The 24,162-nt window shown below is 48.3% G+C and overlaps 1 protein-coding gene and 1 long non-coding RNA gene across 2 annotated transcripts; both read right to left on the bottom strand.

Moving 5' to 3' along the window:
- On the bottom strand, nt 1-24,162 carry DDRGK1 (DDRGK domain containing 1). The gene is made up of 9 exons (XM_021005441.2): nt 24,023-24,162; nt 16,004-16,186; nt 12,853-12,965; nt 12,487-12,588; nt 5,902-6,024; nt 4,803-4,841; nt 1,247-1,303; nt 682-730; nt 1-248 (listed from the first exon to the last, which is right to left on the bottom strand). Exons 1-9 carry the CDS (start codon nt 24,111-24,113, stop codon nt 82-84), a joined length of 924 nt encoding a protein of 307 aa, XP_020861100.1. The 5' UTR covers nt 24,114-24,162; the 3' UTR covers nt 1-81.
- Nucleotides 13,480-15,997, bottom strand: LOC110221064 (uncharacterized). The gene is made up of 2 exons (XR_013484162.1): nt 15,123-15,997; nt 13,480-14,825 (listed from the first exon to the last, which is right to left on the bottom strand). It is a non-coding gene; the product is annotated as an uncharacterized LOC110221064 (long non-coding RNA).

Raw genomic sequence — 24,162 nt, forward strand, 5'->3', positions numbered from 1 at the left:
CACTGCTCCACTCTCTTTAATCTGTGAGGTGATTGACCATCATCAGAAAGCCAAGGGGGCCAAGCAGGCAGGCCTCCAGGGCTAAGCTGGAATTTGGGCAGGAGTCTCTGGGGTAAGAGTGATGAGGGAATTGCTGGCCTGTGCAAGCTCAGAGATGGACACACGTCCTCGCTGGCGGATGAACTGGGCCACGGCTGCCATCTCCTCGGGTGTGATATAGATGAACTTGCCACGGTCATCAATCACACCTAAAGAGACAAAGGTGTCACAAGTCATTCCACCACCCCCCTCCTCATTCCCACTCCCACCCACCAACATTCCAGTGGCCTTCACTGATGGGGCCTGCCCGCCGTCTCCTCAAGTCACTGGTGCTTGTTACTCTTCCTCTCCCTGTCACACTATGTGTGTGTGTGTGTGTGTGTGTGCATGCATGCACATGTTTGCATGTGTGCACACAGGTACGCCTCTCCACACTTCTCGCCTTTCTTGCTCGGCTGGGGGCATCCCCAGGACAGGGCCCTCTGTCCATGAACCTTCTCTCTTCCAAAAGCCTAGTAAGCAGTGTCCTGGACAGAATAGGGAGGCCACAAACTTGACAAAGAGGAGCTGAATCCTGACTGTGCAGACAGAGCAGGGGGTGGGATCTGCAACATGGCCACATGGTCCCCTCCCCCTCCGCACCTGTCAGCGTGCCTTCGGCCAGCAGGTCCTGCACTCGGTTAATAGCGTCCTGTGGGGGAGGAGTCAGGAAAAGTCAACCCTCCCAATTAGGTAACCTTTATCCCCTCAATTCCCTGGAGATACTGCTTGCAAGTGGTAGAAGAATCATTTCACGCTTCTAACCCTCCCTCTTGGGAACCCCTCTGGGAAGAATTCTTTCTTTTCAACTGCCCCTACTCTGGTGTGTCTGGACCTCCCCATTTTATCCTAGGGAAGATGGAAGTGGGGGGTGGGAGTGGTGGTGGCAGTGCTGCTTCCCAGGGACTGGAACAGTGGGAGGCTCTGGCAAGGGACTGGTACCACAGGGAGGAGTGTTGTCAGGGTAACTGGATGGGCAGCTTTCACTGGGGGCTGTTTGGCTGTTTCTTTCTCCTCCCTCCTCCCTTGCTTGGGTTATGGGGGTCTTAGGAGATGATCCAGACCAGGCCCCTGGTTTGGGGAGGACCAATTCTGGACCTTGGACCAGTCCAAACCCACACCTGGCCCTGGCCACAGGAACCCCACCACCACCAGCTCTGTACTCTACCTGGGTTCGCAGGCCCACGTGAGATGCTAGGTCCTCCAACAGCACAACTTTAGCTTGCTGTAGACACAGGAGAGAACAAAGCCATGAACATCCCCAGCTCAAGGCACACAGCATGAGGTTATTCCTGGATATATTTTATACACAGACATCTATATGTCAGTACACAATCACTTATGGCCTAGACCCTGCCCTCGGGAAGGAGTGGCAAGTGGGGGAAGGTTAGTCAGAGATACACAAATACATATGGATACTGGGAACTCTTGCTTTTATCTGCTGCTGTTTTCTCTTTCTCTCTCTCTCTCTCAGAGGGAGACTAATATAGGCAAAGGTCCTACCCTCAGAGAACTCCATTCTGAAAAATCTAAACACATTCACATTGACAGCACTCATGCATTTATTCATTCAACTAATACTTCTTAAATGTCAGAGGAAATACAAATTTTAGATAAGACACACAGCTGCTGCCCTCATAGTGTTTAGAGTATGTGTGTATGTGTATGGGATAAACACATATCCATAACAGAGATAAGTATATAAGGAAGGTACAAACCAAGTATTATGTAAGGTAAGAAAGATTTCATGTAGAACCTTAGAACTATTCATTTTTTTGGTTTTTGTTAAGTTCGGATTAAAAAAGTATTCTAATGTTATGTAAAGTCTGAGGGGGGATGCTGTTATTAAGACAGGAGGTCAAGGAAGGCTTCTTGGAAGAAGCTGAACTGGAGAAAAACTAGAACATAAACATACGACCAAAATTCAAAGAGGAAAAGGTGGGGGGATTATTTTTAAACGAGGGGAGGGAGAATGTTACCAAAGGCTATGTTATATTCTCTGGAAACTGGAGGTAGACAGGGAAATATTGCCCTTGAGTCAGGAAACAAAAAGTAGGCTGGGTGGAAATGGCCCAGCAGGGCCCCTGTGCCTTTGGTTCTCTAAGCCCACACTCAGCATCCTGAGGGCAAGGCCTAGGTCTCATTCAGGTCTCCCTGAAGCTGTGAGCTCCTAGGACATGATCGCAGCCTGAATGAATTGCTTATTTCCCCTTAAGCCCTTGCCACAGAGAAAGTGCCAATTCCTGGCTTGCTGAAACGGTGCTAAAAGGGCAGAGCAGCCAGAGGGATTGGTTGCATGCAAGGAGAGGAGCTGGTCAGAGCCTTGTCCTAGGGTACCCTGAGCTCTCAGGGACAGCCCCACAAGGGGGAATGAGTGTTCCCTGAGGATAATGCTTCAATGCTGCCCCATTAGGATGAAGACTAGACACCAGACAGCAAGTACTGCTCCCCCTACCTACATGGGTACAAACTACAGCCATCCTAGTCCCAGTAAATGGTAAAACTGAAGAACCCCTAGCTCTGGAGTCAGAGGATGTGGGTTTGAATTCCAGGGCTGCTCCTTGTAGCTGTGTAACCCCGGACATGTCCCTTCCCTTCCCTAGGCTGAGTTCCCTCATCCATAAAATGAGGGGTGGGGCCCCCAGATCAGGAGATCCACAAAGTCCCAGGGAAGTCCTCCAAATCTCCAAGAGGCTTTGAGGAATGACTGAAATTGTGAACAGGCTACATGCATGAGGCCTGGGAGAAACCCCAGGAGAGCAGGACTCTACCGGAAGCCCAGGGAGGTCTTGGGCCTTGATGTACGTGTGGGGTGAGGGTTGGGGGTTTCATATGACTGGGGGCCATCAGAGTCGGGATGGGTCCCACCCTGGAGCTGGGATACATGGAAGAGGGGGCCTTTGCCCAGGACTGATGCTAAAGCTTTTCTGCGGACACCTCATGGTGGGAAGCCGTTGGAGGCCCAAACTGAAGGAAGGTGGGGGATACACAGGGAGACCGTGAGCTCTCCTCTGAGCAATCTAAGAAGGGGCAGGGGGCATCAGGCTTTTAGAAAAGTGTAGGGAAGACTTACCAAGGGGACTGAATCTTGATGGACACTTGTTGGGGACAGGAGGAAAGGAGGAACTCTCAGAATGGTCTAACTTCTGGTGAGCCAAGGATTCAGCCCATCAAAGCAGCTCCCACTGAAGTCATTCCAGAAAGGAGGGGTACTCTCACCTGACTGGGTGCTCAAAGACACCCCCCATCAGTGGTAAACTAATCTCTGCCCTTCCCCCTACTGTTCGCACTACCTTTTGGGGGTCACAGACCCCTTCTCAAAATCATGTTTTTAAATTCATAAAATAAAAGGACTGAATACCAAAGAAGCAAACTATATTGCAATACTGTTATCAAAATATTTAAAGAGACAAGGTGAAGGTGAGAACCCGTAAGCCAGAGGATTACAGGACTTAAAACAGAAGGGGCCTCAGAGATCATACAGTATAACTCCATGATTTTATGGATGGACAAACTGAGGCCCAGAGAAGGGAAACTGTTCCCAGGCAGGACAGCAGCAGAGCCAGGATTGGAACCCAGGTCTCCTGCCACCAGCCTGTGGTTTTTCCACAGCAGCCCACTGCCTTGTGGGAGGCACTCCCCCTGGGCTGATGTCACTCTTGGGCCGTCCTTCAGACCCCTCCCTGAATCAAACCACCTATCAGTCCTGTGGGAGCCAGGCTTGCTCACCACTCACTCAAGGCTTGATGGGATTCCTTGACTGCCTGGGGCGTGGGCTGAGACTACCAGGGGCTGCAAGCTGGTAGATTATGCAATGCCTGGTTCAGTACCACCCCCTGCTCCCTCTGCATCACTCCCACAGTTCTTGCTGATGCTTCAGCTTCCCCCACTTTGAAGCTGCACCTGAAAACTTCCCCTCTCCCTTCTGGGGGTGGGGTGAGGTGAGGAAGGGAGAATGGGAGAAAGGAAGGGGTTCAGCAGCAAAAGGGAGGCCATCCCTGTACAATCTACATGAACGTTCCAGGCGCCACAAGCTGGTGCCCCAGAGGAAAGAACCCAGGAGGCTCAGGGGACAGGTGGACAGCTCTCTAGCTCAATCCGAATCCTAACCAGCAGCAATGCCATCTGTTCTCCCCTCCTCCGCCCCCTCCTCAGACCAGAGACTCCCGGAGAACAAGCCTTTGGCCCTATCAGCCCAGGGGCTATCCAAAGGCAGAGGCCATGTCTCCTCTCTCCTTTCCTATCTTCACCTGGAAGTACCTGGGGTAAGGGGTGCTCTGGGTCTGATGAAGGGGACAGAGAACACACATCATATGACTTCAACCTACATACTCATGGAAAAGAATAGAATGTCAGCCTCAGGCGAAGGACCTGGAAAGCGGAGGAGCTTCTGAGAGACAGAGACAATGCTACACGTACATGTGCATGACTGTGCCCACGTGCCCATAGATGTCTCTGTATGTCCTAAGGCCTCCGCTGCTCTGTAAGCATTTGTATGTACTGACGTGGTGGGGAAGCGTGGGTGAGTAAAGTAGGCCTTCCCAGGTTTGCATGGTGGGACAGTCTGATCCCATTAGGAGAAAGCCTGAACAGAAAGTCTCACGTGGCTTCTCCCCACACCTCATGCCCTGGCAGCATCCTGGGGCAGTGGGGGACGTAAACATACACTCACAAAATCAGAATGAAAGTCCCAGCCAAGATAACCAACCCCTAATGCTTTTTACCTTAATGTAACTGATGAACTCAGTCAGGAAGCTCCGAGACTGTGGACAATAAAGACGTAAGGGTTAGTGCAGGCTGGGCATGGGGCAAATGTCAGGGGTCTGCCAGAGGAGGCCCCATCCTGCTTACTTGGAGCTGTGCAAACAGCTCTGAAGGGGCGATGTGTCAGGGCTGCCTGCTGGAAGGGGCTAAGCCCGAAGACACCCAAGTTCAGACAACTGAACGCCACAATTTGGCATTTAGGATTTGGGGAAAGTCATAACAAATACTGGCTCCTAGACCGCTAAAGGATCTCATCAGCCTGGAGCTGGAAGAGCCTTTGGACATCATCCTGTTTGTACTCGATCTGTCCTCCAACAGGAATCCCCTGTCAGGCAGCCAGGACAAGTGGGGATCTGGCCTCAAATGCCAGGAGCTCACTCTCTCAGAAGACAACCCACGCCAGGCAGAGACAACTCTGAACTTAGGCAGGGTCAGCGCTGGGGCCACGGGCTTTGTTCTTACAGCTGGGAGAACAGTCAATGGTCACTGACCAGGTTCACACCTACCTGCCCACCTGGAGCACCCAGCAGAGAGACTGGGGAAGGCAGTCCCTAGGGGAACTCCTGGCAGGTTAAGCAGTGCCAGAGGCACAGCAGGAGAGCAGTCTCTGGGAGGTCCTGCTCCCTCTTAAACCAGGAGCCTGGACAAAGACTTCCCCTGCCCCCCTCTCTCCCATCTGTCGGCTTGCTTATATGGGCTGATGCAAATCCAGAGCCCTGCTCTGAAAGCAGGAAGGACAGGAGGTGGGGAGGAGGTGACAGGGGACAGAGGGGAGAGAATGTCAGCAGTTCTGTCCTCTGACAACAAGACCCTATAATTTGAGGACAGGGCTTCTTTTACACTACTTCAAACAGGTAATCTGTGTCCTGACCCCTGAAGCTGCACTTCTGGCCAGGCAGGGGCTGAGACGCTGGCCCTCATGGACCCAATTCCCCTGGATTCCTGGTAATCCCATCCCCAGCTGGCTGTCACTTGGTCCCCATTCCAGGCCCAGTGCAGCCACGGCCAGGGGGCAGGCCTCCAGGGCCCCCAGGGAAGCCTGGGGAGGATCCCCAATACCTGCTCCTCTGTCATGGTCTCTGCTTCGCCCTCCTCCTCCACTACAAAGGCCTCCTTCAGTTTCAGGTACTCCTCATGCTCACGTTGCTCCTGCTCTTCCCGGGCCTTCCTTTCCTCCGCTTCCTGGAGACACAAAGCCAAGGCTCAGCTTCCCCTGCAGTACGCAGCTTTCTCCAAGCAGCCTGCCTGGGCTGGCCCCTCCTAACCCAAAACGTCCTTGTGAAATACACCAAAGGTCACGGTCAGAGTTCCCCTCTCCAGGAAGCAGTGCTGGGCTGTTCCCTGGGCAGGTCCTCACCCTCCCTCCAGCTCATCTCAGGGATCCTTCTTTTCAAAGGGCCACTAGTACCCTGAACGGAGGAGCCAAACCCTCTCTGACACAGAGACCAGCACTGTCTCCTAGGACGTGGCCCCCCCAACCTACCCCATCCTTCAGGATTTTACCCCAACCCTCCCCAATACTCATACATGAGTGCCATTCCTTCAAGGGAGAGGGTCCCCACATCCCTCATGACCCAGGATGTAGGTTTTCCAACAACATTAAGCCCTAGTCCACTAGGTCAGCATTCATATAGCCTTATATATACATGAGTATTGGGAATATTACAGTATTAAGAGTTGATAAGAGCCTTAGGAAATCATTAGTGCATGGACCTAAGGGGCTGGGCTGATCACACAAGGGTGTGAGGCACGTGGGGCCTCGAGGCCACACCCAGGTTCCCCACCCCAGGTTCAATCCCTTTCATTTTACAGATGAGGAAATGGAGGCCCAGAGAGGCTTGCCCATCACACAGCTAGTATAGAGTGAATTCGGATTTCAAAGTCAGGTTTTCTGGCTCCAAACCCATAGCTCCTGGGTGAATGACATGTCCTGAAGCTTAATCAAGGCCCTCAGATTCATACCTCGATCAACCTTCTTCTCAATTACCATTCCCTCTGGAGACAAAGGCCCTGTTTGCCTAGCCCTAGGCATTTCCTGGGAGCACAGGAAATGTGTTCCCTTTGCCTCTTCCTGCTCCTGGTATGGTCTGGGAGGGCAAGCTTTGCCTCAATGACTCAGTGTGCCCCATCGCCATAGTAGGGACAAGTCAAGACACACAGCCTACAGACGAAGAAGAGGTCAGACAGAAGTACCACCTCCACATATACGGCAATCTCCGGCTCCTCAGACTTTCCTCTACCTGCCTTCCTCCCCCCAAAAGAATCTCAATGCAGACAGCTCTTTCCTGCTGCTCAGGAGGACACCCACAGCCCTTCATCCAATGAAGCTGCACTGACTAGCTTCCCTCAAGACATCTGCTTGTCCAAAACTATACCAGGTACTCCAGGGAAACCTGGGAAATTCTCTCTGCCTCCTTCTCGACTCTTGTGTGATCAGCCCAGACCCTTAGGTCCATGCACTAACCCCCTTTTCCTTCAGAATGTCTCTTCCACATCTCCTTCCTTCTCCAGCCCCACTGCCAGGCACCATAATTCAGCCTCTCCCTCTCCCCTCCTTGACTGCTGTACTTGCCTTCTAACTATCCTTCCTGCTTCTAGGTTCGACCATCTCCAGATTATTTGTGTGCTGATTCCAACACAGGTTACACTGCCCACTCCTCCCTTACACTGGGGCTCCCTGAGGCCAGGTGGCTATGTCTCCGTCTCTCCCTCACTGGGCTGGGGATGATTAGAAACTTGCCCAAGGGGCAGGGACTCTGGATGTTCCTGGGGCGCTTGTCACCAGCTTTGTCACCAGCTTTGTCACAGACATCAAAGGGAAGAAATCATCCTCCCTTTACCAAGCCAGGCAGCTACAGACACTTCTCAGCCCACGTCTCCCAAGCTCTGAAGAGCCTTTGAGTCTGTCTTCCTCCCCTCATGACTAATCACTCATTCTCTAACCTTTAGCGAGGAGCCCTCCCTGGTGTGGTAGGTGGGCACACGTGGGCTGCCACTGTGTGTTTGGGACACAGACACATTCCCTCCTGCCTCCTTCCCTTCCCCAAACAACTCTTTGGGATGCAGGGCAGGGTGGGAAGGCTCCAGACCAAAGTGATGAGTGGAGTGACTCCAAGAACCAGCCCCGCACATGCAATATACTGAAAATCTAACTCACCTTCCCCTCAAAACTGCTTCTCCTGCAGACTTCCCAGTTTCTGCCAATGGCAGCCCCACCCTCCTGGTCACCAAGGCTCAAGCCCTCAGTCAGCCTGGACCTCTCCCTCCCTCTCAATATGGTCAAACATCAAATCCAGCCCATCTTCTTGGACAGCTCTCAGATTTAGTCCCCTCCTCTAGCCTCTACTCTAACTTAACGACTTTATTCAATTCAACAAGCATTTACTGAGAGGCTGTCACATTACCGGACCCGTGCTGGGCACAAGGGGACACAGAGACAAAAGCGACAGTTCCTGCCCTCAAGAAGCTTATACTCTACTAGAGAGAAAGAGCACGTACATAGCCAAATCAAGCCTATAAGGTGGACTGGAGTGGGGACACTAACACACTAACACGGATGTGGGCCCCAGAGCTCAGCCTAAAAGGGAGGCTGAGCTGGAGAGCTGCAGACAGCAAACCTCAGGTAAGCCAGGCCATCAGAATGTAGGCTGGGAGGAGCAGTGATTTATGAAGTGCTTCAATCCGAATGAGGCACTCTGCTGCAGGCCAGAGTTAGAGAACTCAACAAACAAAAAAGCAGGCTTCCTTCAGACCCTACGTCTACAATCTGTCTCTTCCTGGGACTACTCCAAGCATTCCTGGCCTTCTACTTCCACCTCTTTCTCATGAACAACTGCCCGAATCATCTTTCTAATGCACAGTTCTGACCACATCTCTCTTCTGGCTCCCAAGCGTACCATGGCTCTGAACTAACTCCAAGAAAAACTTCAAACTCTTTAGCATTCCAGGCCCTCCATCAGCACGCTGCCCTCTTCCTTCCCAGGCTTAGTCACTTCAGTCTCTTTCACACACTATGTTCCAATCAAACCAGACTATCTGTTGTCCCTTAGGATACCACAGGATACCACTCACTCCTCATCCCTACCAGCTGAAATCCTACCCATTCTATCTATCAGGACCAGATCATAAACTGTACAACAAAGCAGTAATCATTCAATTTGCGACTGGATGAAAAATAGAAAAGGCAATTATTGGAAGAGACATGGTACACTACATAAAACCAACACAGCACCATAGTGTTTGATAAATCCAAAGATCTCTGTTACTGGGAAAAGGACTCATTATTACACAAAAACTTCTAGGAAAGCTGGATGGCAGTCTGGCAAAAATGAGGCTTAGACCTGGAAAGATTTATATGAACTGATGCTGAGTGAATTGAGCAGAACCAGGAGAACATTGTACACAGTAACAGCATCATTGTGTGATAACTAACTTTGACAGACTTAGCTCTTCTCAGTAATGCAAAGTTCTAAGACAAAAGACTCACAATGGTAAATGCTATCCACATCCAGAAAAAGAACCTTGGAGTCTGAATGCAGATGGAAGCATACTATTTGCTCTCCTTTTCTTTTGTTGTTTTATTTCTTCTTTCCTTCCATCAATTGTGATTCTTCTATACATCATGACTAATGTGAAAATATGCTTAATATGAATGTATAAGTAGAGCCTGTATCAGATTACACGCTGTCTTGGGGAGGGGGAAGAAGATGGAGTAGGAGAAAATTTAAAACTCAAAATCTTATGAAAGTGAAAGTTGAAGGGGGCAGCTAGGTGGTGCAGTGGATAGAGCACTGGCCCTGAAGTCAGGAGGACCCGAGTTCAAATCCAGCCTCAGACCAAACACTTGACACTTACTAGCTGTGTGACCCCGAGCAAGTCACTTAACCCCAATTGCCTTTTAAAAAAAAAGTGAAAGTTGAAAACTAAAAATAAGTAAATTAATTTTTAAATATTAGGTTTAGACCAAAACCTTATGCCATACACCAAGTTAAAATCCAAACGAATAAAGGATCTGGTTACGTCATAAAGAAATCAGAGGAGCAAGGAAGAAATTACCTTTTGAATCAATGAACAGGAGGAGAGTTCACGGCCAAACAAGCATTAGAGAGGATCACATAAAATGAACTTTGGCTATATAAAATTTAAAAGTTTTTGCACAAACAAATCAAGTGTAATTAAAATTAGAAGGGAAACAGGTAAATGGGAAAATTCTTGGCAGCAAGTTTCTCTGATGAAAGCCTCATGGTCAAGGCGTATATGGAACTAATTCAAATTTATAAGACAAAGTGCCATTACCTAATGGCCAAAGGACATGAATAAGGAATTTTCAAAGAAAGAAATCCAAGTTATCAACAACCATAAGGAAAAGAAGTGTTACAAATCACTAATAACTATAAAATGCAAATTAAAACACCTCTGAAATTCCACCTCGCACTCATCCAACTGGCAAAGATAACAAGAGGAAAATAACAAATGCTGGATCAGGTTTAGGAAAACAGGAACAATTCACTGTTGGAGGAGCCAACAAGTGCTCTGGCCGTTCAGGAAAGCAATTTGGAATGATGCTCCCAAGCCTACTAAACTGCAGATATCCTTCGACTCAGTGATACCAACTATGGGGCCTATGCTGTAAAGAGATCAAGCAAGGAGAAAAAGGTCCCACAGGCACAAAAAGATTTAAAGCAGTTTGTTTTGTGGTAGCCAAGAATCTTGAACTAAAGAGTTGTCCTCCTATTGTGCAATGGCTAAACAAATGATGGTGTATGGATGGAATGAGAGAGTACTGGGCTGTAAGAAATGACAAAATGGACAATTTCAGAAGAAACTGGAAAGACCTCTATGAACTGCTGCAGAGCAAAGTGAGCAGAATTAGGAGTGCAATTTATGCAATGACAAAAATGTTATTTAAAAAAAGCCCCAAACTTTGAATGACGATAGAAATCTGAACAACGTAATGATAAATCACGAGTCCAGAAGACTGAAAATGAAACTCTCGCCTCCTGCCAGAGAGGTTAATGAACTTAAAATGCCAAGAGACAGAGATCTTCAGGCATGGCCAATGTGGGGATTTACTGGACCACGTATGGTTAGGACAAGGCTTTTCTCTTTCCTTCTTTTCTTCCTTTCTCTTTCTTTCTGTTCAATGGAGAGGGGGAAATGGGAGGACAGATTATAAAATAATTTTATAGATTAACAGGGTAAATAAATCCTCCTCCAATGCCTCAAGACCCAGTTAAATGCCACCTCCTCCATAAAGTCTTGTCCAGGGGCAGCTAGGTGGCACAGTGGATAGAGCTCTGGCCTTGAAGTCAGGAGGACCTGAGTTCAAATCCGGTCTCAGACACACAACACACAACACATACTAGCTGTGTGATCCTGGGCAAGTCACTTAACCCAACTGCCTAGCAAAAAAGCAAAAAAAAAAAATCTTGTCCAGTTTCTCTAGCTAGAAGTAAGGTCTCCTTTCTCTGAACTCTCAGAGGACTCTGTACATCTCAGGGCACTGTTCTGCCTGGTTTCATAGGTACAGATGTTTTGTGTTATATCCCAAGCTACCAGACTGTGAGGTCTTTGGGTGGCAGGGTGGGTAAGAGACCATGTCTTATTCATCTTTGTTTCCACCACAGTGTCCACTTAGCAATGGAGAGAATGGAGTTCTAGTTAAAGTTTTACTACTTACTAGTCATATGATTTTGACTAAATCAGGGAGTTGCAGAATCACAGGATTAGAAAAAAATTCAAAGGTCAACGAATCCCCAAGTGGTCATTTAGCACTTGAAGATCTCCAGTTCAAGGGACCTCACTCTCTCCTGAGGCGGCCCATCCCACTTCTGGACAGCTCCAAATGGTAAGAAGTTGTGTGTTTGTTTTTTTCCGTTAAGCTTAACCATAATCTATATCTACAATACCTTCCCACAATGCTCTGAGTTCTGCTCTCGTCAGTAAAACAAAAAATGTCTAATCGTGCTTCTATACAACAGTCCTTCAAATACCAGTACAGAATACAACTATCACTTCCTTTCCCTGGAGCCCACATCTCTACTAGTGCCACTTGTGACTGCTGCAGCTCTTTTGAGGGCTAAGTCCCTCTACCCCATCTGGGCCTCAGTTTCCGCATCTACAAATTAAAGATAAGAATCCCTACCTATCTCAAAGGGCTGTTGTAAGAATCCAGTGAGATAATGTGAATTAAGGGGCTTTGTAAGTCACAAAGCATTGGACAGATGTCAGGCACTGGGACAGTTGGGAGGAGGAGCAGAAATAGACCCCTTACCATGTTTGCCGAAGGAATGGCAGGATGATGGAGGGGAAGTGAGGGAGGGGAGACACCCTGCCCACGGAAGTCAGTTACTACCAGTTCAGAGATCCTCAGGGGCAAAAAAGGAAGTTGTACTGAGACAAGAATGTCCATCCCAGGTGAAAACCTTGTTTCCACCCGTTTGCACAGCTCAGCAGTGCTTCAAGGCTGCACTATGGAAAGGTCCCTAGGACTGGAGGAATGAAGTCAGAGTAAAGACCAGTGTCAGGCAGCTGAGTGAAATTCTCCAGCCTCCTCTACTTGAGAGGGTCAGAGGTGAAGGTCAGGTGTGTATGAGTGTTTATGTATCTTGTGGCAGGCAGGAAAGGAAGTACCCTGCACCTCACCTTCCTTTCCTCTTCTAGACGAAGTCGCTCATCCTCTTTCTTCCGCTCCTCCTCCCGCTTGGATTCCAGTCGACGCCGCTCCTCTCGCTCAGCTTCTTCTGCCTAAAGAGAGAAAATACTGTGAGCTCCAGTTTCGAATGCTCAGCCTACCACAACTAGCCCCTCATCATCCCCACCAGCACAGGGCGGGACGCAGGGCCCATCCTCCAGCTGACACACAACCCTGTGTATTTTATATGCAACCACAGGGAGAGGGAAAGGAGGGAAGAGTCAGGGTCAGGAAGAGAATGCCAACAGTGAGACACAAATCTGTCCAGCTCTCCCTGGGTGTGGCCTGCCTTCCTCCCACAGCCCCAGCCTGTTCACCTCTCGCTGGGCTTTCCTGGCCTGCTTCTCCTCCAGCTTCCTCTGTTTCTTGGCTCCAATTTTTCCCAATGGTTGAATTTCTGCAGGTTCATCACCACTTTCTTCTTCCTGGGCTAGATGTGGTCAGAGGAAGACATTGGAGAACACAGCAAATCACAGACCCTGGGCCCTGCTTTCAAGGAGCCCACTCAGCAACAGAGTCTATCATACAGGCAGACACAGACATACGAATGTCCAAGGTGGAGACATCAACTCAGAAGGTGGCTAGAATGATAAGGAATGATGGACAAGCTTCCTGTGGTATGCACAGGGGCCAAAAGGAAGAAGCCCCACACGTGGGCTGGGCAGGAACTAAACAGGCTCTTAAGTTTCAGCCCAGTCTTCTGTCACTTTCTTGGGAAAGGACACTTTCTCGGGAAAGGACACTTTCTCATTCTGGGTCCAAGCCCCCATCAATGTAACCTGTGGCTGCTTACGCATTTTGAGGGCTTATTCATTTTACCCACTGGGCCTCAGTTTCCTCATATGCAAATTAAGGATAAAAAGTCCTACCCATCTCTAGTATAAGGTCTAGTATAAGGATCCCGGAGATCATGTGGAATAAAGGACTTAGTCAAATGTCAGGTGTGTTTTTGACCAATCAACAAGTTTTTACTGAAAATCTAGATAAGGCAGATGATTGAGTGGAAAGAACGCCTGATTTGCAGGGATTCAAGTCCCAGCTCTGCTACTTTCTACCTGTGTGACCTTGGGTAAATCCTTTACCTCTCTGTGCCTGTCTATAAAGTGAAGCAGTTTGATTAGATAATCTCTCAGATTCCCTCCTGCTCTAAATCCCATGATCCTCCAGGTCTGACCCAGTGCCTAGAACCATGGTGGGGATACTAGGAAAAGAACAGACATTGTCTGTTTCTGTCCTCCACATATAACACCAATCTCCTACCTCCTTGCCTTTGCATCTTCAATGCCTGGAATGCCCTCCCTCCTTGCCTCCACTTCACAGAATCCCTCTCTTCTTTCAAGACCCAGCTTAAGCACCACTTTTTGAACTAAGCCTTTCCTGAGTCCCACAGCTGGCAGTGCTCTCTCTAACTGCCTTGTAATTCAGTATAACTTATATATGGACATGTTGTCTTTTATTATTTCTTTTGTATTTGTATCCCCAGGGCTAGCACAGTGACTAGAACACAGCAGGTGCTTAATAAATGCTTTTGATTGATTACTTCCTAGTTAGTAAAAGATCACTTAGGATGAAAAGCAGAGTGCTAAATGCCAAATGAGTTTTGTGGGATATAGGAATTCACAAGGAGGAGAGAGCAGTATTGGCTAGGATATTCCTTTCTTTCTATGACTCTCAGTTTCCCCAGCTGTAAAATGAAAGATTCCAATTCAAGAATTGTCAAGGCCTCTCCCAGCTTTGACATTCTATATCCGCGGCAGGCTGGGGACCAGCATGCACAAAAGCCAGGTATGGGTGGTGGGAGAACCATGAGTCAAGCCTGTCCACGGAGGGCTGTCAACTTGAGGAAGAAGGGAGAAGGGCAAAAGATAAGGTGGGGCCAGCTTAGGAAGGGCTCTGAATGCCAGGCTGAGGAGCTGGCCTTGAGGTGTTAGGCACTGACCATCGTGATGTAAGGGTGTTTTAGGAAGATGGATCCGGCAACACGTAGAGGGTAGATGGCTGAATGGGAGACTAGAGGATATGGTGGTGCCCTCTGTTACTCAGGCAAGAGGCAATGAATGCCTGCATCAAAACGAGAGCCACAGGAAGCAGAACTAGAGATCTCTGAGGAAGCCTTAAGGGGATCAAAGATTGAACTGGTCACCACATCCCCTCACCTGAACTATCATTAATATCATTCCAAAGCATCTTTCTGTCTCTACTCTTACCTTCAGCAATACAGGCTTCACATGTATGCCCAAGTAATCCTTCTAAGGGGCAGCAAGGTGGCACAGCGGATAGGGCACCAGGTCTGGAGTAGGGAAGATCTAAGGTGAGATCTGGTTTCAAATGCTTACTAGCTGTGTAACCCTGGACAAGTCACAACCCCTATTTGTCTTGGTTCCTCATCTGTAAAATGGGGACACACTGGAGAAGGAAATGGCAACCCACTCTAGTGCTTTTGCCAAAAAAACCCAAAAAACCAACAAAAATCTTCAGTGGCTCCCCATTGTCTCCCAAGTGGTGCCAATCTAGCACCCAGGCTTATCTCCCACTACTCCTTTTCCTGGACTGCTATTCCTCCAGTTCTTGTCCTGGCCTGTCCTACCTCGCTAACAGCTGCTCCATGATTCTGGGTCTTGGCCTGGCCACCCAGCCCCCATCAGCCACCTCTGGGGAGGAAGGGATATAAAAGTCAATAGATGATTGAAAGATTCCCAAACCTCTTCTGGGTTAACTCACTCTCTCTCTGCTTCCCAGCTCCTTCTCCTCCTGCCCCTGACAGAGGTCTACCTCCTGAGTTCTAGGCCCCATCTCTTGACCCCGGTTAGCCGTCACCTGAAACACCCGAACAGCCTAAAGAAGCTGTTTTGCTCCAATCTGACCAGCCTTCCATGAAAAGGCTGCAAGGTCCCAACCTAACACCCAGAGCCCTTTTCCGGAGCCCTAGGGGGGAAGGGGGCACTGAGGGTCTACAGAGCAGAGGGTTCTGGAGGGATGTGGCTAAGGAGGCGGTACCATTGGTGAACAGTTTCTTTTCTCGGCTCAGAGCTGCACCAAAGGTGGGGAGTCTGGCAACCGGCCCCGCCGCAATCCGGCATCCCTCTCGTGACACTGTTCCCCTGCTCAGAACCTTGATCACACCGACAGCTCTGGGTCCCGAGCCACCCCTTCCCATCCTGGCCTCCCACTGCTCCCTATATATTACTCCCCTACTCCCTTAGCTAGCAGTTTCTATTCCAGGTGGGTCATTCTGCTCCCCTCTCCAGGTGACCCCCAATCAGCCAATCTCCCTCTGAGCCTCTCTCCTCCAGGAAGCCTTCGTGTGACAGACCTCATCCAGGGGTGGGTCCCTTCTGGCCTCAGAGATGGGCTCCACAGTGAGTCAGTCAACAAACATTCACTGAGAATCTCCTGTACGCCAGGCACCGTGCTTAGCGCGGGATGAAAAGAAAGAGACAAGAGGCGGAGCACTGGTACGCCCATCACCTTCCATCACTTCCTCGTCCTCTTCCTCGGCCCGCCGGGCCCGGCGCTGGGCCTGCAGCCTGCTCCCCATGTCTCGCCGGCGCCGGGCCCTCCCTTCGGCCCTCTCGTTTTCAGGTCTGAGAAGCTGGGGCCTTGGCCCTCCGACAGCCGCCGCCTCCACATTGCGCTGATGCTCCTGACCTGCTGTGGAAAGGAGAGGAGAGGAGGCCTAGTGGTTAGGGATCTCAGTACACCCTCGCTGATCCCAGCACCGCTACAGCAGCTTCCCTGCCTTCAGCTCAAGGGGAAGTCCAGCCCACGGAAGGGCCCCCTCCCCACCCGCCCACACACATCTGGGATCTCTACTCTCACAACATCTCAACACCTCCAGCCCCTAAAGGCCCAACAGCTCCTCAGCAGCTGCAGGATCGACTCCGGACTCCTGATTCTGCCATTCAGGGCCAATCTTGATCTGGAGCCACTCTTCCTTTGGGGCCTCAGCTCCCGGCTCCCCTCTGCCAGGACCATCTCCTCCTGTTACCCCAGCATACATTTCCCCACACTGATCCCCTCACACCAGGAATGGCACTCCTTTCTTGCCAACGATTTTTCACAAAGGTCGACGTGATGCCCTCTCTCCTCCAATATTCTCACCCTACCGATCCAGCTCCACATGGGTTTCTCCCTGCTGTGAGCTCCTAGGGTACCTCTGTTCTGAGCTACCAAGTCAAGGAATATGGCCTCTGGTTGTTTTCTTGGCATTTTTTTTGTTTTATTTTTGTTTTTGTTTTTGCTAGGCAATGGGGTTAAGTGATTGCCCAGGGTCACACAGTCAAGTCTCTGAGGCCAGATTTGAACTCAAGTCCTCCTGACTCCAGGGCCGGTGCTCTATCCACTGCACCACCTAGCTGCCCCTTCTTGGCATTTTAGATGCATGAGAATCATCCCGCTCGAGCAATAAGTCTCCACTGGCCCCTGGCATCACCTGGAGGAGATGTGAGATCAACCAAATGGAAAGCAGAAACACAGATGGGCCTGCGTCCCATCCTCCCAGAGACAGCCCACATTTAGGGTTGATCTCCAAGACAGCCACCCTCACCCCTTCCTCACTACAGCCCCATACTGTACCACTCCATCCCAATCTGGGGCTGTGTGAGCTCCACAAGGTATGGGCTGCCCCCTAGGGCAGGCTCTCACTGTCTCCATGGGAGACCACTGAACCATGGAAACAGCCTCCTCTCCTTTCCAATCCACCTTTCCCACAACTGCTCAGGTCTGCCCACGTCACTCCCTGACTCAAACTCCAGGGTTCTCTAGTACCTCTGGGAACAAACAGCAACTCCTGGGTTGGCATTTCAAGTCTTTCACAAGCGGCTCCTTTCCACCCGCCTGTCCCCCCTTTACATTACGCCCTTTCTTGCTACTCCTCACGATCACACAAATCCAACTCAAATATCCAAACATTAATGGGAAATTAAGACACAGTACTATCGATTACCCTGAGCCACATAAAGAAAGAGGAATGGAAGGATTTATCCTGACAACTTTCTGCTGAGTTGAAATCAGAGACAATTCATTTTTGTCTTTACTAAGCATGGTAATTCTATGCCCTGAGAAACTTGAGTCCTGCTCAAAAGTTATACCCTATTGTTTGACTACCATATTGTATATCTTTCTTTTTTTTTTGGAATCTTATTTTTTATTTGGATTCTGCAAGACATATTCCACAGACATTGGCAAGTTCCTCAGGTGGGCATGTAGGTCTGTGATGACTTCATGAGGCGTCAGTATGCAAGCAGATGGTTGAACAAAGTTATCTCCACACCCAAATCTGTCATAGTCTTGTATAATTTTTTAAATTTTTTTTAATATAAATTTATTTATTTTTAGCTTTCAACATTCACTCCCACAAGTTTTTGAATTCCAAATTTATACCCCATCTCCCCCTCCCCCACCCCAAGATGGCATGCATTCTGAATATCCCTTCCCCTAGTCTGTCCTCTCTTCTATCTCTCTCCCCTTCTCTCATCCCCTTCCCCTTCTATTTTCCTGTAGGGCAGGATAGACTTCTGCACCCCATTTCCTGTATTTCTTATTTCCCAGTAGCATGTGAAAACATTTTTTAAAACATATGTTTTTAAAACTTAGGTTTCAAATTTTCTCTCTTCCTCCCTCCCCACACATCCTCATTGAAAAGGCAAGCAACTCAATATAGGTTGTACGTGTGCAGTTATGGAAAACACTTCCATAGTAGACATGTTGTGAAAAACTAACTCTATTTCCCTTAATCCTATCCTGCCCTCCCATTTATTCTATTCTTTCTTTTGACCCTGTCCCTCCTCAGAAGTATTTACTTCTGATTACTCCCTTTCCCAATCTGCCCTCCTCTCTATCATCCCCCTGCTCTCTTGTCCCCTTCTCCCCCTATTTTCCTGTAGACTAAGACAGATTTCCATACCCAATTGAATGTTTGTTATTCCCTCCTTAAGCCAAATCCTATGAGAATAAGATTCACTCATTCCCTCTCACCTTCCTCCATTTCCCCTCTACTGTAAGAGACTTTTCTTTGTTTTTTTTTTGTGAGATAATTTACCCCATTCTACCTCTCCCTTTCTTCTTCTCCAAGTATAATCCTCTCTCATCCCTTAATTTTATTCTCCAGATATGACCCCTTAATCTTCAACTCACCCTGTGCCCTCTATCTATCTATCTACATATACATACATATAATTTTTTTCCTCCAACTACCCTAATACTGACAAAGTCTCATGAGTTATAAATATCATCTTTCCATGCAGGAATGTAAACAGTTCAATCTTAATAAGTCTCTTATGATTTCTCTTTCCTGTTTACCTCTTCATGTTCCACTTGAGTCCTGTATTTGAAAGTCAAATTTTCTATTCAGCTCTGGTCTTTTCATCAAGAATGCTTGAAAGTCCTCTATTTCACTGAATGACCATTTTTTCCCCTGAAGGATTATACTCAGTTTTGCTGGGTAGGTGATTCTTGGTTGTAATCCTATCTCCTTTGCCCTCTGGAATATTATATTCCATGCCCTGGTCCTTTAATGTAGAAGCTGCTAAATCTTGTGTTATCCTGATTGTGTTTCCACAGTACTTGAATTGTTTCCTTCTGGCAGCTTGTAATATTTTCTCCTTGACCTGGGAACTCTGGAATTTGGCTATATATTCCTAGGAGTTTTCCTTTGGGGATCTCTTTCAGGAGGAGATCTGTGGATTCTTTCAATTTCTATTTTGCCCTCTGGTTCTAAATATCAGGGCAGTTTTCCTTGATAATTTCTTGAAAGATGATGTCTAGGCTCTTTTTTTGATCATGGCTTTCAGATAGCCCAATAATTTTTAAATTCTCTCTCCTGGATCTATTTTCCAGGTCAGTTGTTTTTCCAATGAGATATTTCACATTGTTTTCTAATTTTTCATTCTTTTGGATTTGTTCTACTGTGTCATGATTTCTCATAAAGTCACTATCTTCCAATTGCTCTATTCTAATTTTTAAGGAAGTATTTTCTTCAGTAAGCTTTTGGACTTCCTTTTCCATTTGGCCAATTTCACTTTTTAGGGCATTTTCTTCTCCTCATTGGCTTTTTGGACCTCTTTTGCCATTTGGGTTAGGCTATTTTTTAAGGTGTTATTTTCTTCAGTATTTTTTGGGTCTCCTTTAGCAAGCTGTTGACTTGTTTTTCGTGATTTTCTTGCATCACTCTCAGTTTTTCCTCTACTTCCCTTACTTGCTTCTCAAAATCCCTTTTGAGCTCTTCCAAGGCCTGGGACTGATTCATATTTTTCTTGGAGGCTTTGGATGTAGGAGCTTTGACTTTGTTGTCTTCTTCTGGTTGTATATTTTGATCTTCTTTTTCACCAAAGTAAGATACTATAGTCTGACTCTTTTTGCGCTGCTTGCTCATGATCCCAGCCAATTACCTGAGTTTTAAACTCTTTGTTAAGGTAAGAGTCTGCTTCCAATGTGGAGAGTGTACTGTCCCAAGCTTCAGGGGTTTGTACAGCTGTTTTCAGAGATACTTGTAGGGACCTGTAAATTTTCAGTTCTACCAAGGTGGTATGATAAGGGGCGAGGGGTTTACTCCTTTCCTGGCCTGTGAGCACAAGTATTCCTTTCTGTCCTGTAACTGTGAGGAAGGGTTCCTCTCCACGCCACTCCAAGCTCTACCACGCCAGCGTTCCTCCTCACCCCAGCACTGCCGCCCAGAACTGTGACCCAGATCCAAACAGGGGCAAAGCAAGAGATTCCTGCCTCAGCACTGGCAAAGAGATCCCTGCAGTCCCTCTCTGATCAGCCACTGCATTCCCCCTCAGTCTGTGGGCCAGAAGCTCGGGAAGCAGCTGCTCTCCCCCCAGGGCCACGCTCTTGGGGAATGGAGCTGAAACCCCACCTTCCTGTCTCAGTACCAACAGAAACAGACTTTTCCCACTGACCTTCTAAGCTGTCTTTGGCATTGTGGATTGAGGAGCCTGGAAACCTCCACAGCTGCCCACGATTCAGTCCTCTGAGGCCTGCTCCAGGTTCGCTGCAGCCTACGCGCCCACGCTGTGCTCCCAGCCCAGCGCGATACACCTTTCTGATCAATCATCCAGGTTGTCTTGGGCTGGAAATTTGTTTCACTCTGTCTTTTTGTGGGTTCTGATGCTTCAGAATTTGTTTAGAGCCATTTTTTATGAGTATCTGGTGGGGGTTTGGAGGAGAGCTCAAGGAAGTCCTTTCACTCTGCCATCTTGGCTCCGCCCCCTTGTATATCTTTCAATAAGAAAATATTATTTAAAAAAAAAGCAATTCACTTGCTAGCAATATTGATCAAGTTTGGGGAACAATAAATTGCTAACAAACAATTGTCATAGGCCGGCTCTGCCCAATCTCCAAGGTATTCACAGGAGTGTTTCAAAAATGAAGACATGTATTCACATTGCTCTCAAGAGTAAAAAGATTTTTTTGTATTGTTAATAAAGTAAATAAAAACTGTTGATTTTATCTTTATCTCATCCATTTTAAATTTCTACTTTCATGTAATTTTTACAACATATAAAAATGCATTAGAATAATAGCAGAGCTATATAATTTATAAATATTCAGATGCTGGCAGCACATGCTCAAAATTTTATAGTGACAAGAGTGCCTGATCAAAACAGTTTGGGGATCACTGCTCTAGGCCATTCAGTCCCTGAAGTCAGGGCCCAGGCCTACTCTTCTTGTCTCCCCCAGACTGTGAACTTCCTGAAGCTAGGTCCTACATCTGCTCTTCTTTTGACAACCCTGACCCCACCCCCCCAATCCCATCCCAAGGCCTGCAGATGGTGTTACTGACCACTTCCTCTACCTCACACATAGGCTGCTTGGAACCTCAGGCTTTACAAGGAATTTACAGAGATCTGGTCCCCATCTCAGAAGAGGATAGTCAAATCATCCTGGCAAGCCCAACTAGATAACAGATAACCAGTGGCTAACACAAAGCAGGGCGGAGTCTTCTATCTTTAGGCAGGGAGCAAGAGGCCATTCCTACTCTGTCACATGCCCTGGCAGAATGGCATGTACTCAGGGAGGTCTCCCATGTGTCTGGGCCTGTCTCCTGGGTTGGAAGGAAAAGGGGTTGGGGGGCACATGCTATGGAGTGGGCAGAAGTGTTGGGCTGGTGCTGCTATAGGCACAGAAGGCTGTGGTGAGGCCAGACTTAGGAAAGAGGGCCAGACTTGGATGTCTGAGAAGCCCACTCCTAAAACAGGCCTTGGTGGAGAAAAGGAAAAGACTAAAGAGGTGGCCTGGCTGCCCCCACTCAGGCAGTGCCAGGAGGAACTGTTATGTAAATGTGAGACTGGAATGAAGCCTTGCAGAATGACTGCCGCCCACCTCCTACGACTCTGCCTTTACCCACCTCTCCACCTCCTTCAGTAACTAGCTACCCCCAAGGCCCAAAATGAAAGCAGCAAAATACACTGATCCCTCTCCCAACAGCCACCTGGTGGTGGAGGAGGCAGGGGAAAGGGGTAGGTCTGAATCACAAAGGATGAGGAGTCCTAAGGAGGGAGTGAAAAAGGAATGATCCTTGGAACGCTGGACAATGACAGCTATCTAAGGGAGCCCCAATAAGTCAGGAGCACACATCTGCACGAGAATGTCACATCTGCATGAGAATGTGAGAGCTCAGGATGGGGACATGGAAGTTCCAGGGAGGTCGTATGTATGTAAAAGGGGGCTGGGAGTGGGAACTCCTTTATGGGTATCTGGAAGGAATCTGTGTCTGTGTAAGGGAGGCAGGAAATGAGAAAGATAAAATGAGTGTGCAGGGGTGCGTGGGAAGGAAAAGACACATACATGTACGTATGAGAGAAGGAATAATGGTTCAATGGATTCTCATATGTATGTCATGTATAAATTAAGGAATGGAAATTTGTGTGTATTATATATATGTATATGTGCATATGCATGCATGTATATATGTATGTATGTGGAAGGGAAACCAAATGTAAAGAAAGGAATTCGAATATATGTGTTAGAAAGGCAGGTCTGTTCTGGTCCAAATTAGCCAGAACACTCCTATACTGTGGACATGGGGCAATGATGTGAATGTCTTCAGGCTGTGGTTCTCTGTGGGGAAGAGGGAAGGGAAACTCCTGCTGAGAGGTTTCACCCCAATGACAGAGTCTGTGAGAAAAACACATGGATGATAACAATCATCTATGTTCACAAGGATTGAGGATTTCCAAAAGTGCTTTATACACATTACCACATTTAACCCATCAAGAAACAGGCATTAAAAACACAGGGAGGAGACACAGAATGCCGATTTTTGTATGGTTCTTGCCCTCATGACACTTACAATCTTTTAAGGGGATAAAACACAAACACAGGTAACTAAAATACACAGTGCTACATGATAAATGCATTAGTGACATATGTCCTGTGGGAAGGAGGGGGGAAGCTGTTGCTGATTAGAGAATCAGGAAGGTGTTGAGCTGAGCTTTAAAGGAGGTACAGCACAACAGGAAAAGATGGGAAGGACAGGGTTCCAGGCACGTGGAACAAGCCTAAGAGTGAAATGACTTTACTGAAGCACAGCTGAGCAGTTTGGTTTTGAGAAAAGGGAGTAACTGAGCAAGGCTGGAAAGAAAGATTAACACCAGGTTGTAATGGGCCCTGAATGCTACAGCCAGAAGAGCTTGGATTTTTCCTAGAGCCTTCACAGGAACCAAGGAGTATGAAAGCTGGATTGTTGACAGGCAGACCTGGAAAGAGGCTGAGCTCAAGTAGTGGCAGCGAGGGTAGAGAGGAGAGCTAAGAGATTTCGCACAGATGGAACAGCCTCGGTCAATGGGAGAAGGTATATTTAAAGATAAGTTAATGAGAACGGGAGACAGGCTGAATAGAGATGCCACAGAGAAAAGCAGTGGGGTCAAAAGCAAGAGCAGGTTTGAAAGGAAGATGAAGTTGATGGACAGAGTTTGGGAGGCCAGTGGGGTTGCCAGGTGATGTGCTAAAAAAGCAGTCTGGGATTACTAAAAGATGTCGGTAGAGGGGCAGAGGAAGGACTGGAGACCTACGACCCCTTACCGGGTCCTCAGTTTCCTGATCGATAAAATGGGGAAGAGGTGCGTGGCAGCCTCGTGAAGCAGTGTGGGTGTATGAGGTAAGGCAAGAGAGTTGGGATACAGCTTGTACGTACTTAACCCTGATTTCTCGACTACCCACATGGCCCCCTGCGGCACCCCTACCCCGAGATAGACAGGTGCTAGTTCTGAACTCGGCCAAGATCAACCGAGGTCCCATGTGCAGAGCACCTGGAGAGACCAGAGCGGCTCTCAGCCAATCAGCACGCGGAAAAGGCCAATGGGCGGGGAGTGCTCTTGGCCCCACTACATGTCGGGAGTTGTAGTTTCTGTTTCGCCAGGGCCGGAAACACGTCACAGCTACGAGCTAGGAAACCTCAGCGGCCTGAGAGGGCCAGCGAGCCCAAGAAGGAGACGAGCTGAGGGGCAAGTCCCACAGCTCCAGGGCGCTGGCGGTGTCTCCTACCTGCTGCCGCCTGTTCCCGGACGCGGGTCACAAAAATGATAAGAGCAACCAGCAGCACCGCTGCCACTACGTAGAGCACCGGGTCCATCATCCCGCCTCCTTCCCGGCGGCGCCCGCGATGGGGGCGTGGCCCACTAACT

The sequence above is a fragment of the Phascolarctos cinereus genome, unplaced genomic scaffold (assembly GCF_003287225.1).
Source record: "Phascolarctos cinereus isolate Bilbo 61053 unplaced genomic scaffold, phaCin_HiC Scaffold_9;HRSCAF=440, whole genome shotgun sequence".
In the NCBI taxonomy this organism is placed as follows: Eukaryota; Metazoa; Chordata; class Mammalia; order Diprotodontia; family Phascolarctidae; genus Phascolarctos; species Phascolarctos cinereus.

Coding starts and splice junctions, on each gene's coding strand:
- DDRGK1 (XM_021005441.2), bottom strand. CDS start 24,113: ATGATGGACCCGGTGCTCTACGTAGTGGCAGCGGTGCTGCTGGTTGCT. Junction 731..1,246: donor ACGTGGGCCTGCGAACCCAG/GTAGAGTACAGA, acceptor CCTCCCCCACAG/GACGCTATTAACCGAGTGCA. Junction 249..681: donor GGCCGAAGGCACGCTGACAG/GTGCGGAGGGGG, acceptor TTGTCTCTTTAG/GTGTGATTGATGACCGTGGC.